The following is a 24,039-nucleotide window of genomic DNA, read 5'->3' as shown; positions in this document are numbered from 1 at the left end:
ATCGTTGGAGCCTAAGTAATAACACTTTCTCCTTCTGCGGAGCTTTCTGTTTGAAGATCTCAAAGCACATCAATGAATTAAGCCTTACAAGCCCCACCTCAGGGAGGTAGGATCAGGATGAGTTTGTCAGCACTGGCTTGAGAATTGGGCACGTTCAAAGAGCGTTCTGCCAGGATGGGGGTCCCGCTTCTAACCAGTTGGAGATGGGAAGACGTAAACGCTGGGAAGAGCTGGTTTGAAGTTGATTCCCATTCTTGGCCCCGCAGACGTTGGCAAGAATTGGGCTTCAGGAGAAAGCATTCTGGTCTCGTTCAGGCGCAGCTGCCAACCTGTCCAGCATCTATTCCGCAGGGATTGACTCCTCATGGCTGTGTTCTTCATCAGACAGCAAGCGATGCTTCGGACGTGCCCCACTGGGCCGTCCTTCTGCATCCCAACTTGCTGAGCCGCTGCTCTGGCTCCTGGTGGGGACGGCTTCTGCCACTGCTCCATTTCGGGTCACCCCATCGGTAGAATTGCCCCTCACTAGAGAAGCCAGCTGGGAAGACCCCGAGAAGCTGGAGATGGATGAAACTGCAGGGAAAGGAGATGAGAGTAGTGGCTTGGCATTTATTTTTCCTACAGCTGCTGCTTTCATCAAGCTATAGTAATAAATGCTTACAGTGCCTTGGGCTGGAGTGGATGCTGCTGACGACAGGGCACGTCAGTGACTCCATGCTGGGAAGTAAAGACAGACGTTAAGAGGCTATGGAACACAGACAGTTTCAGACCCTTGTGCAAAGTGCCGCCCTCCCAAACAATGTTATACCCAGACACAGTGACCCAACTGTCCTCAGGGAGGTTAGATAGGTGGAAATGGATGTAGGACATGATCCTGTGTACTGTCCCCACTTGAATGGGGTTACGTGGGTGGAGGTGAAGACAGAATTTGACACTCTACATAACAGAGTATTGCACATCCCCTTCCAGATCTACGAGCTGACCCGCGTACCCCCTTCTAGATCTACCAGCTGAGTTAGACTTGACAGTTGCTGGGCAACTGAACCCGCGCTGTACGGTGATTGGAGGTGAGGGCTCTGTACGTTAGTGTCTCTGTCTATCTGTGTTCTCATTGGTACATTTTGAAGTGAATTAATTCCCGCATTTTATATAACAAGTTCCCACAGAGTTTTAACGCTTTGTCTGAGTAGCCTATTTTGGAAATGCAACAAATTAATTAATAAAATCCACCACTGCACAATTTCTCCCGTGTGCCCTCCTCCCCACCCCGAGATGTCCCAGTTTGGGACCCCCTGCTCCGTGCTCCAATGGGTTTTCACAGGTGTAGCTGACTGCACAGCTTGGTCCCTTTGTGTTACCCCGCCACCTTCAGTGTTATGTCTGGAGATGCCTCCAAGCCAAAGAGTTCAGGTCCGGATGTGAACACGCCCACATCTGGGGCAGGAGGTTTCAGGCCCAGTGGTTTGGTTCGGCTGGCAGCCGAGACAAGGATGAGGCTCAGGATCTGCTTCTCCATTGACATGAAAGGACATTGGACCCGGCCTTCAAAGAGCCAGACGCACGTGCTAAGTGCCTGGTTTTCTCCTGGGAGGCTCACGCACGTCCTTTCCCCTGCACACGTCCGCCTGACCCACCTGCTCTCCTCGCCTTCCACCAGCTTCCTGTAGGTGAGGATCTCCACGTCCAGGGCCAGCTTGATGTTCATCAGCTCGTGATACTCCTTCACCAAGCCGGCCATATCCACCTTGCCTTTCCGCAGGGCTTCCTGGAGCTCGGCCAGCTTGGCTTCAGCATCCTGGAGGGCGAGCTGGCCGTTTCCCCCGGCCTCTTTGATGCCACCTTCCAAATGCAGGCACTGGGGCAGCGAAGGGGAAGGGAAGCGCCGTTAGGTGGGCAGCGGGTGCTGAGCCAGATGGGCAGCTCCCGCCCCCCAGCCCGTGACTAGGGTTCCTCACCCCTGGTTTTCTGCACAGGCTTTCTTGGCCTCAGTTGATCTCTGGGTGCTTTTCAGCCGGGAGCATAAATGAAGAGGTCTGGGGACTGCTGCTGCTGCAGTGGGTCTATCGGGGGGGTGAGGTGGGGGTCTGAAGTGCTTGAGTTCCTACTTCTGCGAGACTCCCCACATTTTAGAAACAGCCAGATGGGCCAGCAGCTGTTTTCTCCAAGTGCTTTTTGCCTCCATCAACCTCCCTCCACCCGTAATATATCTTCCCCCCTCCCCCAATAAGCGTTCTCCACCGACTTCCCCTCATATCACATCTGCCCCCACCTCCACCCGATCTTCCCCCATCACCTTCTCCCCAGCCCCACTCCCCCTCCAAAGCTCTTCCCCTCCACCCCCATAACACACATACCCCCTCCCACTCACCCTCTATACCTCTCCCGCAACCCAACCCCCATGGCACCCCTTCCCTCACTCTCCCTCCATGATCCTCCCCCATGTCCACCCGATGACATCCCGCACCCGCACTCTCCCCCCATAACCCCCCACCCCAGAACATCCCCACCCCCTCCCTCCATAGCCCTCTCCCACCCCACCCCATAACATCCCCACCCCACTCCCTTCATAGCCCTCTCCCACCCCCATCCCATGACATCCCCACCCCCGCTCAATAGCCCTCTCCCACCCCCACCCTCCCTCCATAATCCTCTCCTATGACACTGCCCCCCAAAGCCCTCTCCCACCTCCATCCCCATGCTCCCCATCACACAAATCACTGGCAAATCACAGCCTCTCTCTCTGTCTCAGTTTCCCCTCCCACCCTTAGGCTATTTAGACTGTGAGCTCTTTGGGGCAGGGACTGTCTCCCTCTGTGTGTCTGTGCAATGCCTGGCACGACAAGGCCCTGATCTCACTTGAGGCCTGTAAGTGCCGGAGTAACACAGAGAATAACAAGAGACTCCCCTGGCAGACTCATCCCAAGTGGGGAGTGATGGGTGTGCGTGGGCACCTGGCTCGGACCTGGGGGCGGCTGCCGTTTCTCTTGTGTTTCCAATGCCCGAGGCTCCCACTCTCCCAAGACCCCGGCCTTACCTGGCTCTTCAGGGACACGATGCAGGACCTCAGCTTCTGAATGTGTATGGTCAGCTCCGCAATCTCCCGCCGGCTGCTGAAGAGCTGGTCCCTGTACGTGGCGGAGTGGGTGGCTCCTTCGTTCAGCTGCAGGGAAGAGTTGAGATGGAGTCACCCCTTCCCCACCTTGCAGCCATGCCTGGGATTCTGCAGGGAGCTGGTCCCTCACGGGTGCCGGGTTCATAGAATATCAGGGTTGGAAGGGACCTCAGGAGGTCATCTAATCCAACCCCCTGCTCACCAATCCCCAGTTTTTGCCCATGACCCCTAAATGGCCCGCTCAAGGATTGAACTCACAGCCCTGGGTTTAGCAGGCCAATGCTCAAACCACTGAACTATCCCTCCTCCCAACCCTCTTGCCAGTTCAGAAACTGTCTAGCTCTTCCTTCTCTCTCACTTCCCCTTGCCCCCCCTTCTTTCTCCACCACCTCGCTGTTTATCTACCGCTCACCGATCACCATGATTCCTAGGCTGGCTCTCTCCTGCTCCCCCGCACCAATGGCTTTGCGGCATGTCTCCCATGAGAGAGAGACGAGTACCTTGCTCCAGGTAAGGGCTTCTGCCTCCTCCCAGCTCCTGAAAGCGAGGGCTTCATACTGCGCCCTCACTTCCTCCACGATGTGGCTCAGGTCAAGGTTGCATCTGTTATCGATCCCCATGACGACTGAGATGTCCTTGATTTCCGCCAGCACCTCCTGAAGCTCCTGGATCGCAGGGAGGAGAGGAGAACTGAGCGGATACGTAGGAAGCAAGGTCACAGTCAGCTGTGCGTGGCCAGCCCAGTCCCTCCTGTACACCGCTGGGAGGTGGGAAGTTTTCATAAGTCAAGGCTCAGGTTTGCAAACCCCACCATGGAGTGGTTTGGCTCTGGTGTCCTGCTTAATTCAACCAGCCCCCCTCAGGGTTTGGGCTGGGGCTCAGAGCAGTGGCTGTGGGTTTGGCCATTGCTGGGATTTCAAATTCCCCCCGATCCTGGGCAAAATTATATGCAGCACGATGTGCGTGTTGGTTGATTTAGCAAGAGTTTGTGGTCATGTCAATACCCAGACACCATGCTCATATGCAGTGAGCACGTGGGGTAGGGCCAAGGGGGTGTGAATTAATCTGAGGGCTGTGGAACTCATTGCCAGGGGATGCTGTGAAGGCCCCAAGTATATAAAAAGCTCACGGAGGATAGGTCCATCGATGGCTATTAGCCAAGATGGTCAGGGACCCAACCCCATGCTCTCTAAGCCTCTGACTGCCAGAAGATGGGACTGGATGACAGGGGGTGGATCACTCGATAATTGCCCTGTTCTGTTCATTCCCTCTGAAACATCTGGTTCTGGCCACTGTCGGAAGACAGGTGTAGCGGGGCAGTCACCCCGCTCCGGCCCTGAAAGGGTTAAAAGCCAGCCCTTGGAGAGGGCTGGGGCTGAGAGCCAATAAGAAGAGGTGGGGAGGCAGCCAATCAGGGCCAGGCTGGGTCCTATAAAAGAACTGCAGGGCCAGAAGGTAGTCAGTCTCTCTCTAGCTTTGGAGTGAGAAGGACCTGGGAGCAGAGCAGAGCAGAGCAGAGCAGAGCAGAGCAGAGCAGAGCAGAGCAGAGCAGAGCAGAGCAGAGCAGAGCAGAGCTCAGCTCAGCTCAGCTCAGCTCAGCTCAGCTCAGCTCAGCTCCAGCCTTGCAACTCCCCAGACTGAGGCCTTGGTAAAGGCCTAAGGAGGTACTGGGGCTGCAGAGTTGCAGCCCAGGGATAGGCAGAGGCAGCTGGTCCAACCCCCTTGCCAGTGATGAGGGGCCATTACAGGCTGCAGTTTGCCCCAGAGAAAGGGGGCTAGATGACAACAAACCACTGAGGTAAGGTGGGCATAGAGGGTGTGGATTCCCCTGGGAGGGGAGACCCAGAGAGTGGGGGGTGCTGCTGTGGGGCAGCATCCCAAGATAAGAGGGCAACGGGGTCCGGGAGGGTTGCAGGGCCTGTGGCAGGCAAGACTCTGGCCAGCAGGGGGTGCTCTGAGGCTGAGGAGCTAATTCCTGGTTGACCAGCAGGAGGTGTCATGCCAGTGAGTCTGCGATCTGCTACAACAGGATATTGGGCTAGATGGACCATTGGTTTGACCCAGTATGGCCATTCTTATGTTCTTTGTTACCTAGTTTGTGCCAGATACTTGCTGACATACTGTGGCTGCCCACAGACTTCAGGGCTGACTCTGGACTGTACAACCCAGCCCCCTGGGACTCCAAATCAATGCTATAGAGAGAACGTGGGTCCACATGTTGCGGCAAAGGCCCCGGAGCACTTAAGAAGAATCGCAACTAACTCCTGAAAATATACAGCCTATGACACACGCCTGCCATCCAGTAGAGGGCAGTGTGGTGCCTGCACCCATTGCAAAGCTAAGGTGGCCATGTGTCCTTGGTGATATATGCTCTCCGTGAGGAAACGGTCAGTGGTGTGGGGTTGCTACCGTCTCATGATTACAGTGTCTAGCAGGTGGACACAGGACTAAGACACTCTTCTCTGGGCATACAGCCGAACTAAAGGGGGATCTCCATTGTCCACCACCCAAAGGATAAATGGGGACTCTGTCTTATGCCTTCTCCCGCATGTGAGAAGGTGTGACTCCATCCAACACTGGGCAGTAGTGGTAGGCACACCTCAGCCAGCATACACATGTTGCAACTCCTGACTCTGTGGTGTTTGTTCTTGATGACTAAGGGGAAGTGAGAACAGATACAGACATGGCTCAGCAAATCAAAAAAGACACCCTAATCGATGCTAGGAAACCACACTCCTGTGCCATTGGTACTCAGACAAGACCAAACCTGAAGGGATTGTAAACTAATGGAATGCCTGATAATCCTCTTTCACGCTGCATCTCGCTGTAGGTCTCATTCCCCTTTTATGCTGGTGTAACATGACTGACTTCAATGGGATTACTCCTGATTTACCCCTTTACAATAAGACTCTGCATTTTTGGCCTTTTGTCTCCGTCAGCGTTCTTTTATTCCACGCTTTTGTGGCCCTTTGTATGGAAGGCTTTGCAAGAAGGTAGGGTACTTATGGCTTTGTTTGCGTTACCTCTCCCTGACTGGGGGAACAATGATTGGGACTGGATGGATGATTTATCTGTTACCGATGACAAATCTTTCCATTAAACAGGTTTTTAAATGTATTTCTTCCCCTTTGAGACTTGATCCCCAGGTAAATTTATAGGGGTTGTTAGAGGAAAGGTTAATGTGGAAGAATACATGTAAATTTCATATGCTGGAGCAGTTTCCATGCATAGAGGGCCTTTTCACATTCATGCCAGTATAAATCAGGAGTAACTCAGCGGTGTTACTTGTGATTGCCACTGTTATAAGGATGAGCAGAATCAGGTACGTGGAGTTACAAGTCTGTGAAACAGACATGAGAGCAGAATCGTGCCCAAGAACTTTTCTTCTAGTGCGGCTGTCGTTACGGAATAATGGAGGAAACCAATTCAAACTAGGAGCTAGGTTGTGTATCAGTTACCTCAGGGAGGACTAGGGGTGGTTCAAAAAAGGGGATTATTTCATGTTCAATTTTTTGTGTAGATTTTCCTGACCTTTTGACAAATCAATTGCAAAGGAAAGTTTTTCATTTAGAAGAGAACCAAGTTTTTCTCTTCCAGTAAAGTACACTCCCGGAGGCTGAAATAGAACGCAGGAATCTTGCCTCCCAAGTCCCACTCACTCTAGGCTGTATTCCCACGGCTGGGGAAAGAATCCAGAAATCCTGACTTCCCCTTGCTCTAACCAGTAATCCAGATTTACCAGAACAGCAAGACCAACAAAAAACCTCTGTAAATTATGATGGAAGTCCCAGAAAACGTTATGATGTTAAAGGGACCTTTCACTATCAATTTTGAATTGTACCAGGGAAAAACTATGCACAACAGATGTATAATATGGTTAGGGTATGTCTAAACCACACACTAAGCCCAAGTTCTCCTGTAGGTGTGAGCCCAAGTCCTCCTCCTGTCCACACACAAATCAGTCTGACTTGCGTCAGCAAGCACTTATGACCCATGTCCTATGACCCTGCTAGGGGTATAGATCAGAGCCCAAGTCCTGTCATTCTTCAGTGTGGACACAACTCTAGCTGAAGACTCAAGGCAGAAGGTCTACGCAGAGTAGTGTGGATGTGTTAACATGACTGAGAGCTGGATCCAGCAATTGTAAACCCAGGTTTACAATTCATTGTGGACACTCAAGCGTGGGCTTGGAAACACAATCCCGGTCCTCCAGACCCAAGTTTACAATGCAGTGTAGACATACCCTTAGAGACCTTCCCCCATATCTCTTGCCATAGAAGAAGAAAGACTAGTTCCCTTGGCCCCTGTAGCTTTGGAAAAGAGGAGACAAAGCGAGGGATCCAGGAAACAAAATCCTTGATGTCAAATAGATTCATAGATTCATAGATATTTAGGCCAGAAGGGACCATTATGATCATCTAGTCTGACCTCCTGCACAATGCAGGCCACAGAATTTCACCCACCACTCCTAAAAAAAGACCTCACACCTATATCTGTGCTATTGAGGTCCTCAAATTGTAGTTTGAAGACCTCAAGGAGCAGAGAATCCTCCAGCAAGTGACCCGTGCCCCATGCTACAGAGGAAGGCGAAAAACCTCCAGGGCCTTCCAATCTGCCCTGGAGGAAAATTCCTTCCCGACCCCAAATATGGCGATCAGCTAAACCCTGAGCATATGGGCAAGATTCATCAGCCAGATACTACAGAAAATTCTTTCCCGGGTAACTTGGATCTTACCCCATCTAAAAACCCATCACAGGCCATTGGGCCTATTTACCATGAATATTTAATTACCAAAACCATGTTATCCCATCATACCATCTCCTCCATAAACTTATCGAGTTTAATCTTAAAGCAAGATAGATCTTTTGCCCCCACTACTTCCCTCGGAAGGCTATTCCAAAACTTCACTCCTCTGATGGTTAGAAACCTTCGTCTAATTTCTAATCTAAATTTCCTAGTGGCCAGTTTATATCCATTTGTTCTTGTGTCCACATTGGTACTGAGTTTAAATAATTCCTCTCCCTCTCTGGTATTTATCCCTCTGATATATTTATAGAGAGCAATCATATCTCCCCTCAACCTTCTTTTAGTTAGGCTAAACAAGCCAAGCTCCCTGAGTCTCCTTTCATAAGACAAGTTTTCCATTCCTCGGATCATCCTAGTAGCCCTTCTCTGTACCTGTTCCAGTTTGAATTCATCTTCCAGTTTATATAAATAGCTCTATAAGGGTTGCTAGGAAAGTGGCTTAAGCTGAATACAGGCTCAGTCTGAGGAATAGCCGGGGCAGGTATAATTTCTTTGCGCGAAGGATGGATTAAAGAATACAACAGGTTGCCAAAGTCAACAGTGTGAATCCCAACAGAAACTAATCCAAGAGGAAGCTGGGAACATAGCGAGGGGCACATACAGCCAGGCCAGTAGGTGCTGCAGTGCATAGGGATGGCTTCCTCCCATCTCTAGTGCATCCTTTTCCAGCAGTGCAGTCCGCACAGGGAGACAGCCTGGCAGCTTATAAAGTCATTCAGAAGGCAGTACGGTCTAGTGGCTAGGACACAGGTCTAACCCTCCGGAAACCTGGGTTTTAGTCCCAGTGCACCCCACCTATAAAACAGGGATAATTATACTGGCCTGCTTTGTAAAGCACTTGGAGCTTTACTGTTGAAAAGCATGGCCTTTTTCAGTTGCATGGTGCCTGATGCACCACTGGAAATCGGCTGCATTCTCTGGGTCAATTCATTGATATTACGGTGCTGACTTTCTTCTTTGTGGGTGGGTGCTCCACCCCTGCTCTGCCCCGAGGCCTCGTCCCCACTCCATCTTTTCCGCCCTTGCTCCGCCTCTTCCCGCCCTGCCCTTCCTTCCCTGCACATGCCCTGCCCTTGCTCCGCCTCCCACCCGCTGCCGAGCAGCTGTTTCGGCAGGTGGCTGATGGGTGCCTCGCGCCCGGTGTGAGTCTGAAGGCGACCGTCGCTCAGCTTGCTTCCGAAACGGAACGGCCGGGCCCGTTCCTTGGAGAGCGGCCTGTTCCGGGTGTTTCGGAGGAAGGTAGAACAGGGTTAGAGGGCACCTGTTCTGTTAAAATATACCATAGAGGAGCGGCAGATAAGGGTGCTGGTTGAGGATTCCATCCCGATCCCAGCTGGAGACAAGTGTATGCCTTGTAGCACTGAGCTTGTAAAATCATCCTAGCTAGCTCAACTGCTGATGCCGTTCTTTTGATCCTAATATGCCTTAATCCCCTTCCTTTGAATCTCGCTAAGCTATTTCCCTTAACAAAACCCTGTTACGAAAATGACACAGGCTACATCTACACTGTGATAAGAGACCCATGGGATGGCCGGGGCTGGCCCGGGGCAGCTGCCTTGGGCTGCGGGGCTATAGAATTGCAGTGTAGACCACTGTTCCCTCTAAGCTGTGTACACAGATCCTAAACCCCATGCACACGGCAAAACACCGCGTGCACAAAAATTTGCACAGCAGAAATTTTTTGCGCACACGGCCTGTCAAAAAGTAGAGGGAATACTGGTGTAGACTTTTGGGCTTGGGCTGGAGCCCGGGCTCTCAGACCCTGGGAGTGTGGAGGGTCTCAGACCCCCAGCTCCAACCTGAGGCCGAACATCTACACTGCAACTGGTAGCCCCTGGAGCCTGAGTCAGCTCTCCCGGGTTCTAAGACTTAGTGCCATGAGTTTTTTATTGCAAACGTATGCACAGAGGTAGTTTGTTCTATTCAGTGGACCCTGAAAACATCAAACGAAAGGAAATTTTGAAAGAAAGTAATTTCAAACGGGGAAAATCCCAATGAGTTCACAAACACAGCCGTGAAATCTGTCAAATTTTTTCAGAATTCTTTTTTTTTGCATTTCCCCCTCCCGCCCAAACCAAACAATTTGGCACAATGGACACAAATTCACCTGACTCTTTGGTGCTGCCAAAACTGCATTTTTCCCCAGAAAGAAAGTATTTAGCTGAAACATTTAGCCCAGCTCCACCAGCCTCATTGCACACGCTTAGGCATCTGGTCTTATTATTGCTTCTTACCTGCTCGTATACGGCTTTCTTTAACTCCATCAACTCTTGAAGCCCGTGCAGTTTGACCTCAAGCTCAGTTCTATGCATGCAACCAGCGTCTAAATCCTGTGGGGCAAAGAAGACATATCAGCACTGCTAACAAATGGTCTGTACGTTGGGCTCTGTTGGGGCTAGAGATCTTCTCCATTGTGCACTGATTACCCAGTCCCAGGAGAAAGCAGTGTCCTTTGGGGATACTATCCATCCATTCTGCAGGATGGTGGATGTTGCTGGTGGGACCCTGTTTTGCTGTTCCCATTGAGGTTGGGTGATATGAGAAGAAGACCTCTAGATAGAATTTCTTTTTGTTAGAGCTTGAGTGCATGAAAGAAAGTGGGGCATAGAACATAAGAATGACCATATTGGGGCAGACCAAAGGTCTGTCTAGCCCAGGATCCTGTATTCTGACAGTGACCAATGCCATGAACAGAACAGGGAATCATCAAGTGATCCATCCCCTGTTGCCCATTCCCAGCTGCTGGCAAACAGAGACTAGAGACGCCATCTCTGCCCATCCTGGCTAATAACCATTCCATAAAAGGAAACAAGCAGGACTGGCCCATAAACAGTCATCTTTTAATCATAAGGAAAAGCAGAGATTGTTGAAAACACTGATGCAATAAACACAAATCGCACAAACTGCCCTTACCAGGCCATGAGCATGCTTGGGAACAACTTGTAATTAACCATAACAATCATTTATGGTGAGCATTCCCCACAGCTCATGACACCCTAGCTTTCCTTGCCAAAGATTCCAAACCCACATACACAACAACTGATTTCCATTCACTCATCACAAGTGCCGCTTCCTCTGGGGTGGAACAAGGTGGCTGTTTAACAGAGCCTGCCTGCACTACATTTCACAGGGAGTGAAGGAGAATACTGTCTGCCACTGGTTTTCAACCTTGGCATACTGTGACCGCATGTAGAGAAATGTTTCAGGGCGCCCCTGAAGGGAAGGTGGTTACGACCCGTCCTTGTGACCCTACTGGATCATGACCCCAGGCTGAGACCCCATGGTGTATGCAACTGAAACTGAATAGGAATCTTGCCTGATAGAACTTGGCCAAGACCTGGCAGGTAATACTCCACAGCATTTGGTGCAAAAGCACAGGATCTTTAGCAACCACAGGTGCTCAGGTCCTCATTTGTCTATGGTTCATTTCAAAATACATCACCTCCACCAGTCTGTGGTCCTCCTGGCCCAGGTTGCCATCTACTGAGCCTATAACCCCCCTGCCTTTAGCACTGTAGGGGAATGGCTACACAGCAAGAGAGCCCAGGTCAACTGGCTAGGGCTTGTGGGGCTCAGGCTGTGGGGCTAAAAACGGCCATGTAGATATTCAGGTTTGGGCTGGAGCCTGGGCCCTGAGTCCCTCCCCCGTTTCCAGGTTTCAGAGCCGAGCCTTGAACGTCTGTTTTAGCTCTGCAGACAGTTGACCTGGGCTCTGCAACTCGTGGCTGCTGGTCTCTTTGTGCTGGGTAGCCATGCTCTAGATTTCCTATAGGGGCAGGTCTCTCATACGAATACAGAGCCAACCCAACCCTCTTCTTGGTGCTTACCTGACCCCGTGAACGTAGTATCTCTGCACCTCACCATGCTTCTACTATTCCCATTTCACAGAGATCTGAGGCCCAGGTCCTCAAAGAAATCTGGCCATCTAACACCCACTGATATCAAAGGAAGTTAAGCACCTAAATACAGTACCTTTGAGGCCCTGCACGAGAAAGACGATGTGACTTGCTCAAGGCCACTCAGCAAGTCTGTGGCAGAGCAGAGATGCAAATCCAGATCTCCTGAGCCCAGGCTAGGACCCTAACCACTAGACACTCCTTCCACTGCAGGTGCATCTTCTCCATAGATGGGCACGCAGCCCTTTATACCGCTGTGAAGATGAATGGCCTCTTACCCTTTTCAGCTCCGTGAAGGTGAATTCCATGCCACTCCGTTTATGTATTTCATCCTCATATCTACGGAGAGAGAAGCAGGTTGGTGTGAAACCCGGCAAGGCTTAGCTAAATCCTGTACTGGAGATCTTGCAGGTCACTTTGTTTAACACCGCTTGTACCAATATATCAATAAGAGTCACAGTGATCCCCAGACAGTTTTTATAATTGGAACAGACAAACTGTGGGAGGGGAAGTTGCTGGTCCAGCTAGAAATAGAACCAAGGTCTTCTGAACCCAAGGCCAATGGTCTCCTCATTGGACCACCCTGCATCCAGGGGACCAAATTCCCCATTTGCCGCTCTCAAAAGGGAACAACCCAACCCAGCCCAACAGTGGCAGCCTTCCTTCAACTTCCATCAGAGTGGGAAAGGGCCATTTTAAAGGAAAAGATGGTAACCCTTTTTTGAAGTTATTGACGTGAACAGTGACTGTATAGATCATTGGTGCAACCAAGGTTATGATTTGCTGGTTATGATTATGCTATCTGAATGCACGTATCATGTTGTATTTAAAGTTATAAGTGTTGGCTCTGTACTGTCTGTATTTCAAACTTGTGCAATGCTTCTGGGTGACACCCCAGACAATGGGGCGTCACCAGTGCCTAGCCTGCTTGATGGCCCATTAAGGACCATCAGCTATACAATTGATCCATTGAGAGAAGGCAGATACACCTTGTGACTCAGCAAGGTGTGCAGGGATGTGCCTATGGACCAAACTCTAAAGTTTTTTTTCATGCCATGTGCTGGGTGGCTTGTGTTTGGAACAAAGGAAGCACAAGCCACATGGCAAAAGGACTAGAAAAGGTAGCTGCAGCACCTCCATTTTGTCTTCAATCCTGCTTCTTACCTCTGGAGAAACCTTGCGACAAACTGAAGCTCTAAACAAAGGACTGAATGACCCAGCTGTGGGTGTATTCTAGAGACTTGATTTGAACCTGCAGTTTATTCCATCACTGCTACAAGCCTGAACCAAGAACTTTGCCATTCCTGTATGTGATTGACTCCATGTAACCAATCCTAGCTCTCATCTATATTTCTTTCTTTTTATGAATAAAAACCTTTAGATTTTAGAGTCTAAAGGATTGGCAACAGTGTGATTTGTGGTAAGATTTGTGTGGGGAGGGATAGCTCAGTGGTTTGAGCATTGAGCCCGCTAAACCCAGGGTTGTGAGCTCAATCCTTGAGGGGGCCATTTAGGGATCTGGGGCAGAAAAAATTGGGGATTGTGCCTGCTTTGAGCAGGGGGCTGGACAAGATGACCTCCTGAGGTCCCTTCCAACCCTGATAGTCTAATGAGTATATTGACCTGGGTCTGGGGCTTGGGCCTTTGGGACCGAGAGAACCTTTTTTGTTTTACTGGGGTATTGGTTTTCATAACCATTCCTCCCCGTAACGAGTGGCGTTGGTGGTGATACTGGGAAACTGGACTGTCTAAGGCAGTGGTCCCCAACCTTTCTGTTGCAGTAGCATATTCATCTTCCCAGAAGAGCATGGCAGGTGCCGGATGACCAGCCGCCGAGAAGGGGTGTCGTCAAGAAGCGTCGCTGCCATAATGCCGCTGAATGCAGTGGCGTTGCCAATCCTCGGCGGCGGGTTGTCTGGCGGCCGCACTCCCTTGTCAGTAGGCGGGTGCACAGAAATGCCCCGGCGGGCATGGCATGGCGCCTGCGGGCACCGCGTTGGGAACCACTGGTCTAAGGGAATTGCTTGTATGACTTCTGGTTAGCCAGTGGGGTGAGACCGAAGCCCTCTCTGTATGGCTGGTTTGATGTGCCTTAATAGTAAAGGACCCCAGCCTTGGGCTGTGACTGCCCTGCTCTAAGCAATTTGTCCTGAACTGATACTCTCAGTTGTGTCCCTCCAGAGGCAGCATCGTTACACCTTTATATTGAGGGTTACCTGCATAAAGAGTTTGCAAAGGGTTAATAAACGCTTCCTAGCGGTTTTAAGACCTGGCTAATCAATTGTTACGGAGTCAATCAGTCGCTCTTAACCCTGGCTCATTACCAGGCTTCCACACCTGTAGTGATGTGCTTTATGGGGAGTGCGCGGGACGTGCTACTCTCGCTTGTGACTTGCTTGGCCACTAACCCTTTATAACCTGCATATAAATGTAGCCTCCATCTGACAACTAACTGAAACGTGCCGGATCCCAAGTGAGCGTAACCCTTGCAAAGGAGACCAATCTACATGGGAATAGAGAACCCAAACTCATCCCACAGTTACTGTGGCTCCTCTTAATCATTGATCGTTCGTAATAATCATTTGCGTTGCGGTCAGAGCGCCAGTTACCACCCAGGAAGATGATCCCTGTCCCGGAGAGCTTACAATCTGAGTGCTAAAGTAGCCGGGTCTAGGGGAAGGGCACAAGGGAGGAGAACAGGGGAAAAAATGACAATGACAGGTGATGCCATTGTTTCTGCCTCGCCCTGGTATTTAACTGTTTCATAAGCCCTGATCGGGAGGCGAATGGGAGAAGTGGTTGGTTCTTCTGGTTTTTCTGCTTCTTAACTGGAATGTCTGACTTGATGCCAGCACACGTATGTTGTTCTTAATTACAGCCTGCCTCTCTCCTGCGCCATCCTCCCCCCCCGAATCCCTGCTGAAAACGCTTCCCTCATTGCAGGGCATTGACATCATGTCACCTACTGCGCAAACAACAATCCTGACAGGATGGCAGCCGGGCTTGTCCGCAACCGATGCTCATCCCCCAACCCCCCCCCATCCGGCTTAGCCAGCTTTTGGCTGGAGAAGGGTGGCAGAGACGCGCCTTCAGATGTGGCGGGCCTGGGAGCAGGGAGGTGACTCGTGAGGGGGTTGAGCGACCCTTTCAGAGCACGGCTCACTTTCTCCGTCAGGACGACCCTGAGGACCTGTGGGGTAGTGTGTAGCTTTAAGGGTAACTGGTCTGGCTATTGAGTAGCAATGCAGCAGGGTGCAGAAGAGCAAAAACGCACTGTACCAAGGTCCTCCTGTCTGAGTCAGTGGACTGGGAGCTAGCTAGGGACTGCTCGACTAATTTCAAATCAGGCATTTTCCAATCAGCAAATTCTCTGTGGGGAAAAGTTGGTTTTGATGGAGTTTTCTGTTGGGAAAAGCAAAACAAAATATTTCGTTGTTTGTTTGATTTGACATTGATCGCTGAGTCCGCCTGAGCACCATGGTGCCAGATGGGAGTCGTACTTTTGGACCCCTCATGCCTCTATTGTCCCGTATGGGACCTGCTACCTGGCCAGACTACATTTCCCATGATGCACCCCTCTCTATCTCTCTCTATATCTCGGTCATGAAACGTTACAATATTTCTAAATTGAAATTCTTTGGACATTTTTGGTCCATGAAAAGTTTCAACATTTTATTCCAATGCAGGACCGAGCAAAATGTCAAAACATCAGAATTTCCCAGAGGACAAAAAGAAAAGGAGTACTTCTAAGGTGCCACAAGTCCTCCTTTTCTTTTTGCGAATACAGACTAACACGGCTGCTACTCTGAAACCTCCCAGAGGACAGAAATTCTGTTTTACAAGCAGCTTCCGCATCAGGAAACCTAGGTTCTAATCCCTGCTCTGCTGCTGTCTAGTGATACCTCTGTAAAATGGGGATCATGATATTTACCCATCTTTGTAAAGGGTGCCCTGAGATCTCTGGATGATAAAAGGTAAGTATTATTATAGCAGCCTGGGGAAATATGAGATAAAGAATAACATTTTCTAAATGCTTGAGGAAAAAAACCTTCTGTGCAAAATCAAGTGCTGGTTGAAGAGTAAAGGAAAGTCCAGGCTTTGAGGCCAGATCCTCAGCTGGTGAATCATCCAGGAGCTACATTTGTTTTCATCTGCTGAGGAACCCGCCCGGAATAAAAGCAGGGAGCTGGCTTCACTATGACTTGTTGGGTCAAATAGCTAAGCACAAATTTGCATGATTACCATTCATTCAAGAAACTTTTCACGAATGCCCCAAAATGCCATGAATTTTTACTCCAGTGGTTTGTTTGGTCTGAATTTGCTCTGCGAAGCACATTCACTGTTAATTATTCACCAGTTCCATGAACCATCCCAATGAGGGAACAGATCAAATTAAGCAAGGTGAGCGGTCAGGCCATTGTGTGAAAATGGTTTGTTCACAGTGTCGGCTGAAAAGGTACAAATAACCAATATGTTCAAAACCCATAATGGTTGGGGATGATTTGTCAATTAACAAAGGGGCTGAATTCAGAGGGGCATGACTCTAACTGAAACTAAGGCTCCTTTGCACCACTCTGACAGTGTGGGCTTAAATTCTACGTAAATTAGATTAAATAATTACAACCACTTAAGTAATACTAATTTTTACATCTGTGCTCTTCTATAGCACTTATCAGTAGATCTCAAAATGCTTTACAGACAAACAGCATTGTTATTGCCATTGCACAGATGGGGAAACTGAGGCACAAGGTGGTAAAGTGACTTGGTCAAGGTTATCAGATAGGCCACTGGCAGAGCCAAGGATAGACCCTAGGACTGCTGAGTCTCTGTCCCATACTGTAACCACTAGGCAACACTACCTCAACTGCCAAAGTGGTGTAAAGGGTTTAAGAGTCAGACTCATAATGAATATTATACCTGATTCTTCTTCAGTCTACACTAGTGTAAATCAGAAGTAACTCCGCTGTAGTTCATGCAGTTACACTGGTGTAAAATTTGCATAAGTGAAAGAAGAATCAGGCTCATTAATAGTTGTAAACCCATAATAACTGGACAATACAACAGTTAAGCCAGGGGTAAAGTCACACTTTCTAAAGTCACAGATTGGGAGAACATGACAGAAGGGGGCACATTTCATAGGGGCTCAGAGCACTCTCTTGAAATGAGTGTATTTTGACACCGAAATGAATACCTCACTCATTGACTTGTGCAAACAGGGCACTTGTGCATTCAAAAATCCCACCACTGTTCATGCAAATGTGATTTTGTGCATGTAAATTGGGTAGACAAGCCCTTAGAATCTCTCTCTCTCTCTCTCTCTCTCACACTCTCCATGGATTTCTATTTGTCTACTTGTCTAAGTTCATTAAGCATGAAAAAAGTGTGAGCCTTATTTTCAGAACCTGCAGTTCTTGTTGAAAGCTCATCATCCCCCCCCGCCCCCCGCCAAATCAGACCCTTGAGGGTTTTGAGTATGGACAACAAGAGAAGAACTCCATGTTATTATCTTAGTTATCCACAGTCCATACTTTTGAAATGGTACCTAACAATAGGCTGAAATTAATCCCTTTATTTCCAAAGACCCCCAACAAACTAGGACAACTGGCACCTGCTTCGTATGTTATCCATGGACTTCAACACCTCAGTCAACTCCGACTCCAGCTGTTCTCTCTCGTGGCCGATAGCCCTTATCTCTTGCTTCAGTTTGCTCATGTACTGGTCGTAGAGGAGTTTGATGTCTGATTCAGAACGGGAATTGTCCTGATCTTTCAGGAAGCTCCACTTGATCGTGAGAATCTTGTTCTGCCGCTCCAGGCATTGGACCTGCAGAATGGAATCCGGAGACATTAGGAAGGTTGATGGTGGAAGGCTGATGTCCACCCCTCAGCCAACACACTAGATGGGGAACCCCAGAAATAAATGCATGAACCTTTATATCTTGGGGGACCCAACTAGGCTCTCAAGCAAGGAGCGGTAAAAAAATTCCATCCCACGCAGATCAGGCACAGAAGGGCATTACATTGACATATGGAGGCTTTGCTTTACATACTCAGTGGTTTCTCAACAGACCATCACTCAAGTCAAATCACAGCTGATTAGCGCATCCTATTGGACATGGCATCAAAACCTGACAACTTAAAGACCAAGCTATGAAGCTCCAACTCAAAGGTTATTTCCGTCTTCACATATGGATGTGAAAAGCTGGAGATCTACCAAGGGGACGGACAATCATCTCAATGCCGTCAAGAACAAAAGCCTTAGAAAAATACTAGTTATTAAATGGAATGACTTTACAATGAATGCTGAGATTTGTCAGAGTTCGACCCCTAAGTGCCAAAGCTTTATACAAAAGCAGTGGAAAATATCTAGGACGTGCATAAAGACTGAAGCCAGAGCTTCTACCATGCCATTGGGCAGCTGAAGGAACACACAAAAGGCCAACCAATAGAACCCCTCCATTGAACGTTAAAGAGGGTAAACTTATGGGAATGAACAACATAGAGGACATGCAAAGAGCGGCCCAGGATAGAGGGGAGCAAGTGTGGATGGCTGCTGAGAGCACCCTCTAGAGAATGTGGCAGATCAGGGTTCAACTAGCAAAACCAACCCCTGGAAATGAATAGGAGTGGAGAGAAGAGGCTGGTAGGAGAATCCCAAGGCAAGGTCTCATGGACAGAATAATACTAATCTGTATTGGAATCTTTCCCACACCATCAGATGTGATTAGGGCATAAACAATACAGGGCACTATCTCCTCTGTGTAAACACCCCTTCTCAATATGAATCTGAAGCATGGATAACATTCCTGTGAGCTAACAGAGATACACTCTTCATCGGCCCATGCATTGAATCTATCCATCCACCCATTTATAGGCGCCATCCCTATTTGATTGCCTGATCCTTCTGTTCTCTGTCCATCTTTGCAGTCTTTCTTTACAAGTAACAACTTCCCTTTTCATCTGCTAGGGCTTCCACACACACACCCCCCACCCCCATTTCAGCCTGCAGTCTGTCTGGCAGCATCTCTGTTACATATGCTGGCAGTGCTTTGATTTCTGTATGGGCTGCGTCCATCCGGCTTCATGCAGCTGGGGATTGGTTTGAGGGAACATGGTCCAGCGAGTAGCACACCACCCTGGGCTGCAGAAGACCTGAGCTCTGCCAGTGACTCACCTCTCTGTGCCTCAGTTTCCCCTCTATTTAAAGTACTTATTTGGCCCCCCATTACTGTAGTATCTGAGTACGCCTCAATCTCTGATGCATTTATTCTCACGACACCCCTGTGAGGTAGGGTGCTGCTATTAAACCCATTTTACAGTCAGGGGAGTGAGGCACTGCGAGAAGTGTCTTGCCCAAGGTCACAGAGGAAATCCAAGGTAGAGCAGGGAAATGAACTGGGATCTCCTGAGCGTCAGACTCATGTCCTAGCCACTGGACCATCCTTCCCGCCCCCCCGCCCCCCCCCCCCCCGCCAGCCTCTTCCCCTTAAGACTGTACGCTCTTTAGGAGCGGAACTGTCTCTTGCTATGTGTTTGTGCAGCTCCTGGCACAAGAGGGGCCTCCATCTTGCTACAATACTACAAATGATAACACTATGATGAGACAATTCCTCAGCCCAGTTGGGCCAGCATGATATTCACTTCCCTGCAGGTATCAGTAATAACTGTTGGTCCTAAAACATAAATATGGGCCTGATTCGCTGCTGCGTCCTTGCAGCGTATTCCAGTGTCACTCCACTGAAATCAGAAGGGTGACTTAGATTATTAGCCCCTCAGGGAAGGGACTGTCTTTTTGATCTGTGTTTGTACAACTAGAGCTGTACTGGGCTGTGACTATTGCTGCTCGGGACTACAGCCATACAATAAATAAATAATTGTAGGCCGACGCTGGGGCAAAACTGGAGTAACGTCGTGTGAATCAGGTTCCAACGTTTGCACTGCCAAGGGCCGTGCACCCCTCTGGAACGACATACAATCACCGCAAGAATTACAGACGCTGTATCCTGTCAGTATGTGTGTGTGTGTGCGGGCATGTTTTTTTTTTGGTACATGCAGGAGGTCGTCCACCCTCCAGTCTAACTTGGCACACTCCCATATTCGCAGCGATAGCCATACGGCTCAGCCTCAAAGTGCTTCCAGTAATGATTTAATTGCCAGCTCTCCTCTCCACGCACAAAACAAATTGCTTTAATTGCACTTAATTTGGCAGGTGACAGCTGCCAAATGCTGTAAAGCGGCCATAAGTCAACTGAGGGGATGGCTCACTCATGAGACACCGTGCGTCCTCTCTGAAGGATAGTAACAGCATCACCTGTGCAAAGCTGCCTGCTCCTGCCCATCCAAGACGTTGAGCAGGTGAGGACTGATCTAACTTCCTTTGCCCAGGGGTAGAAAATTGCACTGGTCCCTGGGAGAAGACCCTCTAATAGAGTGTGTTTTATCGGCTTAGTTTGTCTCTGGTCTGGCGTCTGTCAGCAGTCACAGAACGACCCTCCTGATCTGCCTTCTTCTTTAGGTTACAGTAGTGCCTCGAGGCTCCAGCTGTGATCAGGACCCCATTGTGCGAAGCACTGTTCACACAAGGAGAACCATCCTGCCTTCTCCCATGATGCCCCCTTCCCCCCCCCCCAGGCTTTGGAGGAACTCCCTGTGAACGTCTGCAAAGCCCCCTCGTGACCCACCTTCCAACCCCCAGCTTAAAACTCTCCTTTGCCATGCAGCCTACAAGGAAGGCTGGACAATGGTTAGGCAGTTGCTTTGCTGACATCTCTGCCTCTGACCGATATTAGCTTATTGTTTCCTAGTGTCCCTCCCCAGCCCTGTCTGCATCCATCTGCTATCTCTTGTCATATGCTTAGATTGTAAGTGGCTAGCTGCTAACATAGTACACCTAATCAATAAAATACAACACCTAGCACAACAGGGGTCACTACCTAGCGCAATGGGGTCCTGCTCCATGACTAGGGCCCGTAGGTGCTACCGTAATACAAATAATAAATAAAATAAGAGGCAACCCCTACCCTGATGTGCCTACACCTAAACAGAGAAGCTTACAGAGGCACCACTGGAAACGGCCGGCACAAACACTGAGCCAAGTCCACCCCGGGCCTGTGTGAAAGATCCTCCAGGATGCACTAGGAAAGGCCCTGTTTCAGAGGTACAAGGCAGCAGGGCATGGAGAGCCAACCTGCAAAGTGCCACCGAACAAGTGCTCAGTGGCAGTGCTCAGTGAGGAGGGGTCATGGACAGGGGGGTGGCTCGTGGGCTAGGGAAGTGGCTACCAGGTCCCTGCACAACACAGGGACCCCAAACACCAGTGTGAAAGGGGCATAGCTGGTGGTTGCTGCTACTCCTGTTCAGAGGCTGCAGGGATGGCTGAGACCTTGCAGCCTGGGTGTTCTGGTCCCTAAGCCTTGATTGAGGGGAGAGCATGCCACTCCCCTCCTTCCAAAGTTACTGGGGCTATTCATAGGGGGACCCAAGATTTGACCTATGGGCCTTAGATAATCACCACTGAGCACAGAATGGGAGAACCTGCCATACACGTTATCCCTGGAGGTCTCTTGTTTCTAGTTTGCTAAGTATGAACAGGATGAGAAGCCAGGGTTGCCTGAGATAGCAGGGACTGGTCTCGATGACCCAGGAGATCTCTTCCAGTCCAGCGTCCTGTGTTCCTGCATTCATTAGACTGCAGAAGAGGTCAGAACTGAGAACCCACTAGCCAGCCGTTTCTGCCTCCTCTCCAAACACATGTGAGCCACATCAAAAAGAAACCCAGAGTCAGTAAGAGCTTGATCAGGACTCCTCATCCTCAGCCGCGTGGCAGATCCCAAAGGTGTGTGGCCTTCTGACTGGGAATGGTCAACCCCCACCTCCCAGCTATGGCCACAGCTACTTCCCTGGGGGTTTATGGCTTGTGTGGCATTTGACTGAGGTCATGTGAATTCCTGATAAAAAGACACACTCCCTGTCCAGTGGCACATTCGCAAGTGTCTGTTACGTTTCTCTGCCAATGGGTTGAAATTCACCCCTGTGTAGGAGGCCAGTGGGAGATGGGCGCCATCTTGGCTGACACACCTGAGATCTCCAGAGCTAGAAGCCCTTGAGCTAAAGAGCCAACCCACCCTAGCTAGGGTTGTACCAGACGCTTTGTGGATCAGACACAGAAGAGGCCCTGTAATACACACTCACCAGTGGGATTCGTATGCGCCACTTAAGGCCAGTTTTGAGGGTTTAAGTGGGGCCTGGGTCTCATGTTGGCCTCTGCCCGGGGGTGAATTTCATACACCCTAGATTTCATTCTCAGGGCTGGTATCTGAAAAAGTGCAATGCACAGATGGTCACATTTGCACACTCCAGGGGGCAGCTGGGCCTGCCTGGATGCTTGTTTATGCACGCAGAAACGCGGAACCCTGTGTAGGTGCAGTTTGGGCAGATGCTGTTGAAAACAGAGCCCCACGGTACTAGTTCAGACCCATATTAGCACTGTGGTTTTTTTTTTTTATTTTAAATAATAGTAGCTTGGCATTAACTGCCTACATAATATACTTCAGTGAAGCAACCCTTTCGGGAGATTACCATCTGATTACAGAGTATAAGAGCTTTGCAGGAACCTGCCTCAAGTAGGCGAACTGTTTTGCTTTGAGAAATCTTCTACCTTCCCCTGGATCTTAGCAGATGAAAGACTCTCTGCAGGAGAGCTTTGCTTAGCGGATCCAGCCACCCTTCCTCCCAACCCCCCATCACCCGCCACATTGTTGGCTGGTTAGTTTTCTCTCATTTTAGCCATTAGACAACAAGACGAGCAGGAACCATAGGCTAGTTTACTGATTGCAGCTTCTGTGCTGGTTCTCTGCCCAGCTATAGGTATGAAACTCCTTCTGCTCTATCCTTTGTCCTCACAGCCCCTGTCTTTGCTGCTTACCCCATACCTACTTCTGTCAGTGGCCGAGTTTCCCTTTTCCCAGGGAGATTACTAGCCGATGGGGATGGGCAGGGTCTTGGAAGCGGTGGACTGGGCTACTTACCATAGTTAGCTAATAATCATGCAAACTTTTGGTAAAATAGACAGCACAGGAGGAAAGAACTATCCCCCCAACTGGGGAAATTAGCTAATATTTAGCACCAGGGAATGGCTATCCTTGCGAATCTCTCCTCAAATAAATTGGTTAGTCTCTAAGGTGCCACAAGTCCTCCTTTTCTCCTGCCACAGGCACTTCACAGCCCATCCCCTGCTGGCCTCTGTGGTCACTAGAACCTGGCGCTCCTCTTACCTTCCCGATTAAGGATGCAAATTGGTCGTTGAGGATCTTCATCTCCTCTTTCTCCTGCTTCCTCCTCTGCTGGAATGTGGGGTCCATGTCTAGGTGCAGTGGGGTCCAGAGCTTCTCCTTGCTGAAGACGGATGGGCAAGAGGAAGACGTGTGTCCACCAAGACTCGAGGTGCTGAAGCTTCTGCTGGCTGGATCGCCAGGACTGCTGCAGCCGTAGTATTCGGAGGACGTCACGACTGAGCTCCCCCTGGTCTGATTCCATGATGCCTGCCAAGATGAGAGGGAACTGCTGCTGAGGCTGCTGAATTCATTGGAGTGGCTGGTCATCCTGGCTTGGCAGGTGGTGGGGAGGTAGGGGAAGGTGTATGAACTAAGCCACCCGCTGCTGCCGGGAAAGAGAAGTGTCACCTTGGGGAATATGGTCTGTTTAATTCCTGCCTCCACTGAGCTGGGGTTAGCTAATGCATTACAAACACCTGCGCTGCTATGTTCATAAAATGAGAAGGGCGTGACCGTTGAGGTAATCCAGATCAACCTGTTGGCCTCTTTTTTGTTTGTTTACGTTCCCGCCTTTCATGTGCAGCTTGTTTGATTGGGGAGCGAGCACACAGGCCCTGATACTCACAGGGAAATGAAATCGCTCGCACCCACGTGCCCCGAGCAGCCGACTTCCTCATCCTTAAATGGTGAAGAAACGAGCCAGTGGCACAAGGATCTGCCTCCCTCATACAAAGTGGATAGGTATGTCATTAAGGTAATGGGCAATGATTCACAAGGTGGTGATTCAATTCCTGACTCTACCCTGGGCTTTCAGAGGAGACCAGCAATTTTGGGTGGCTGGCTGGCTGTATCATAGAATACCACGGTTGGAAGGGGCCTCAGGAGGTCATCTAGTCCAACCCCCTGCTCAAAGCAGGACCAATCCCCAATTTTTGCCCCAGATCCCTAAATG

The 24,039-nt window shown here is 49.8% G+C and overlaps 1 protein-coding gene across 1 annotated transcript; it reads right to left on the bottom strand.

Moving 5' to 3' along the window:
* Window positions 1–340: 340 nt before the first annotated feature.
* KRT80 (keratin 80) lies at window positions 341–23,414 on the bottom strand. The gene is made up of 9 exons (XM_073318955.1): window positions 23,088–23,414; window positions 17,424–17,638; window positions 12,094–12,154; window positions 10,154–10,249; window positions 3,613–3,777; window positions 3,035–3,160; window positions 1,635–1,855; window positions 662–717; window positions 341–573 (listed from the first exon to the last, which is right to left on the bottom strand). The coding sequence occupies exons 1-9, from the start codon at window positions 23,412–23,414 to the stop codon at window positions 341–343; spliced, it is 1,500 nt and encodes a 499-aa protein (XP_073175056.1).
* Between the last annotated feature and the right edge of the window lie 625 nt (window positions 23,415–24,039).

Source organism: Lepidochelys kempii, chromosome 20 (genome assembly GCF_965140265.1).
Source record: "Lepidochelys kempii isolate rLepKem1 chromosome 20, rLepKem1.hap2, whole genome shotgun sequence".
Taxonomy (NCBI): domain Eukaryota; kingdom Metazoa; phylum Chordata; order Testudines; family Cheloniidae; genus Lepidochelys; species Lepidochelys kempii.
The sequence above is the reverse complement of the archived record's forward strand: the minus strand, read 5'-3'. Positions and strand labels throughout refer to the sequence as shown.

Bases quoted from the DNA above. Each gene is read 5' to 3' on its own strand.
- KRT80 (XM_073318955.1), bottom strand. From the start codon at position 23,414: ATGACCAGCCACTCCAATGAATTCAGCAGCCTCAGCAGCAGTTCCCTC. The intron at 1,856-3,034 runs GTAAGGCCGGGG...TCGCTGCCCCAG, and splicing joins TCGTGTCCCTGAAGAGCCAG to TGCCTGCATTTGGAAGGTGG. The intron at 574-661 runs GTAAGCATTTAT...CTTTCCCTGCAG, and splicing joins CCACTCCAGCCCAAGGCACT to TTTCATCCATCTCCAGCTTC.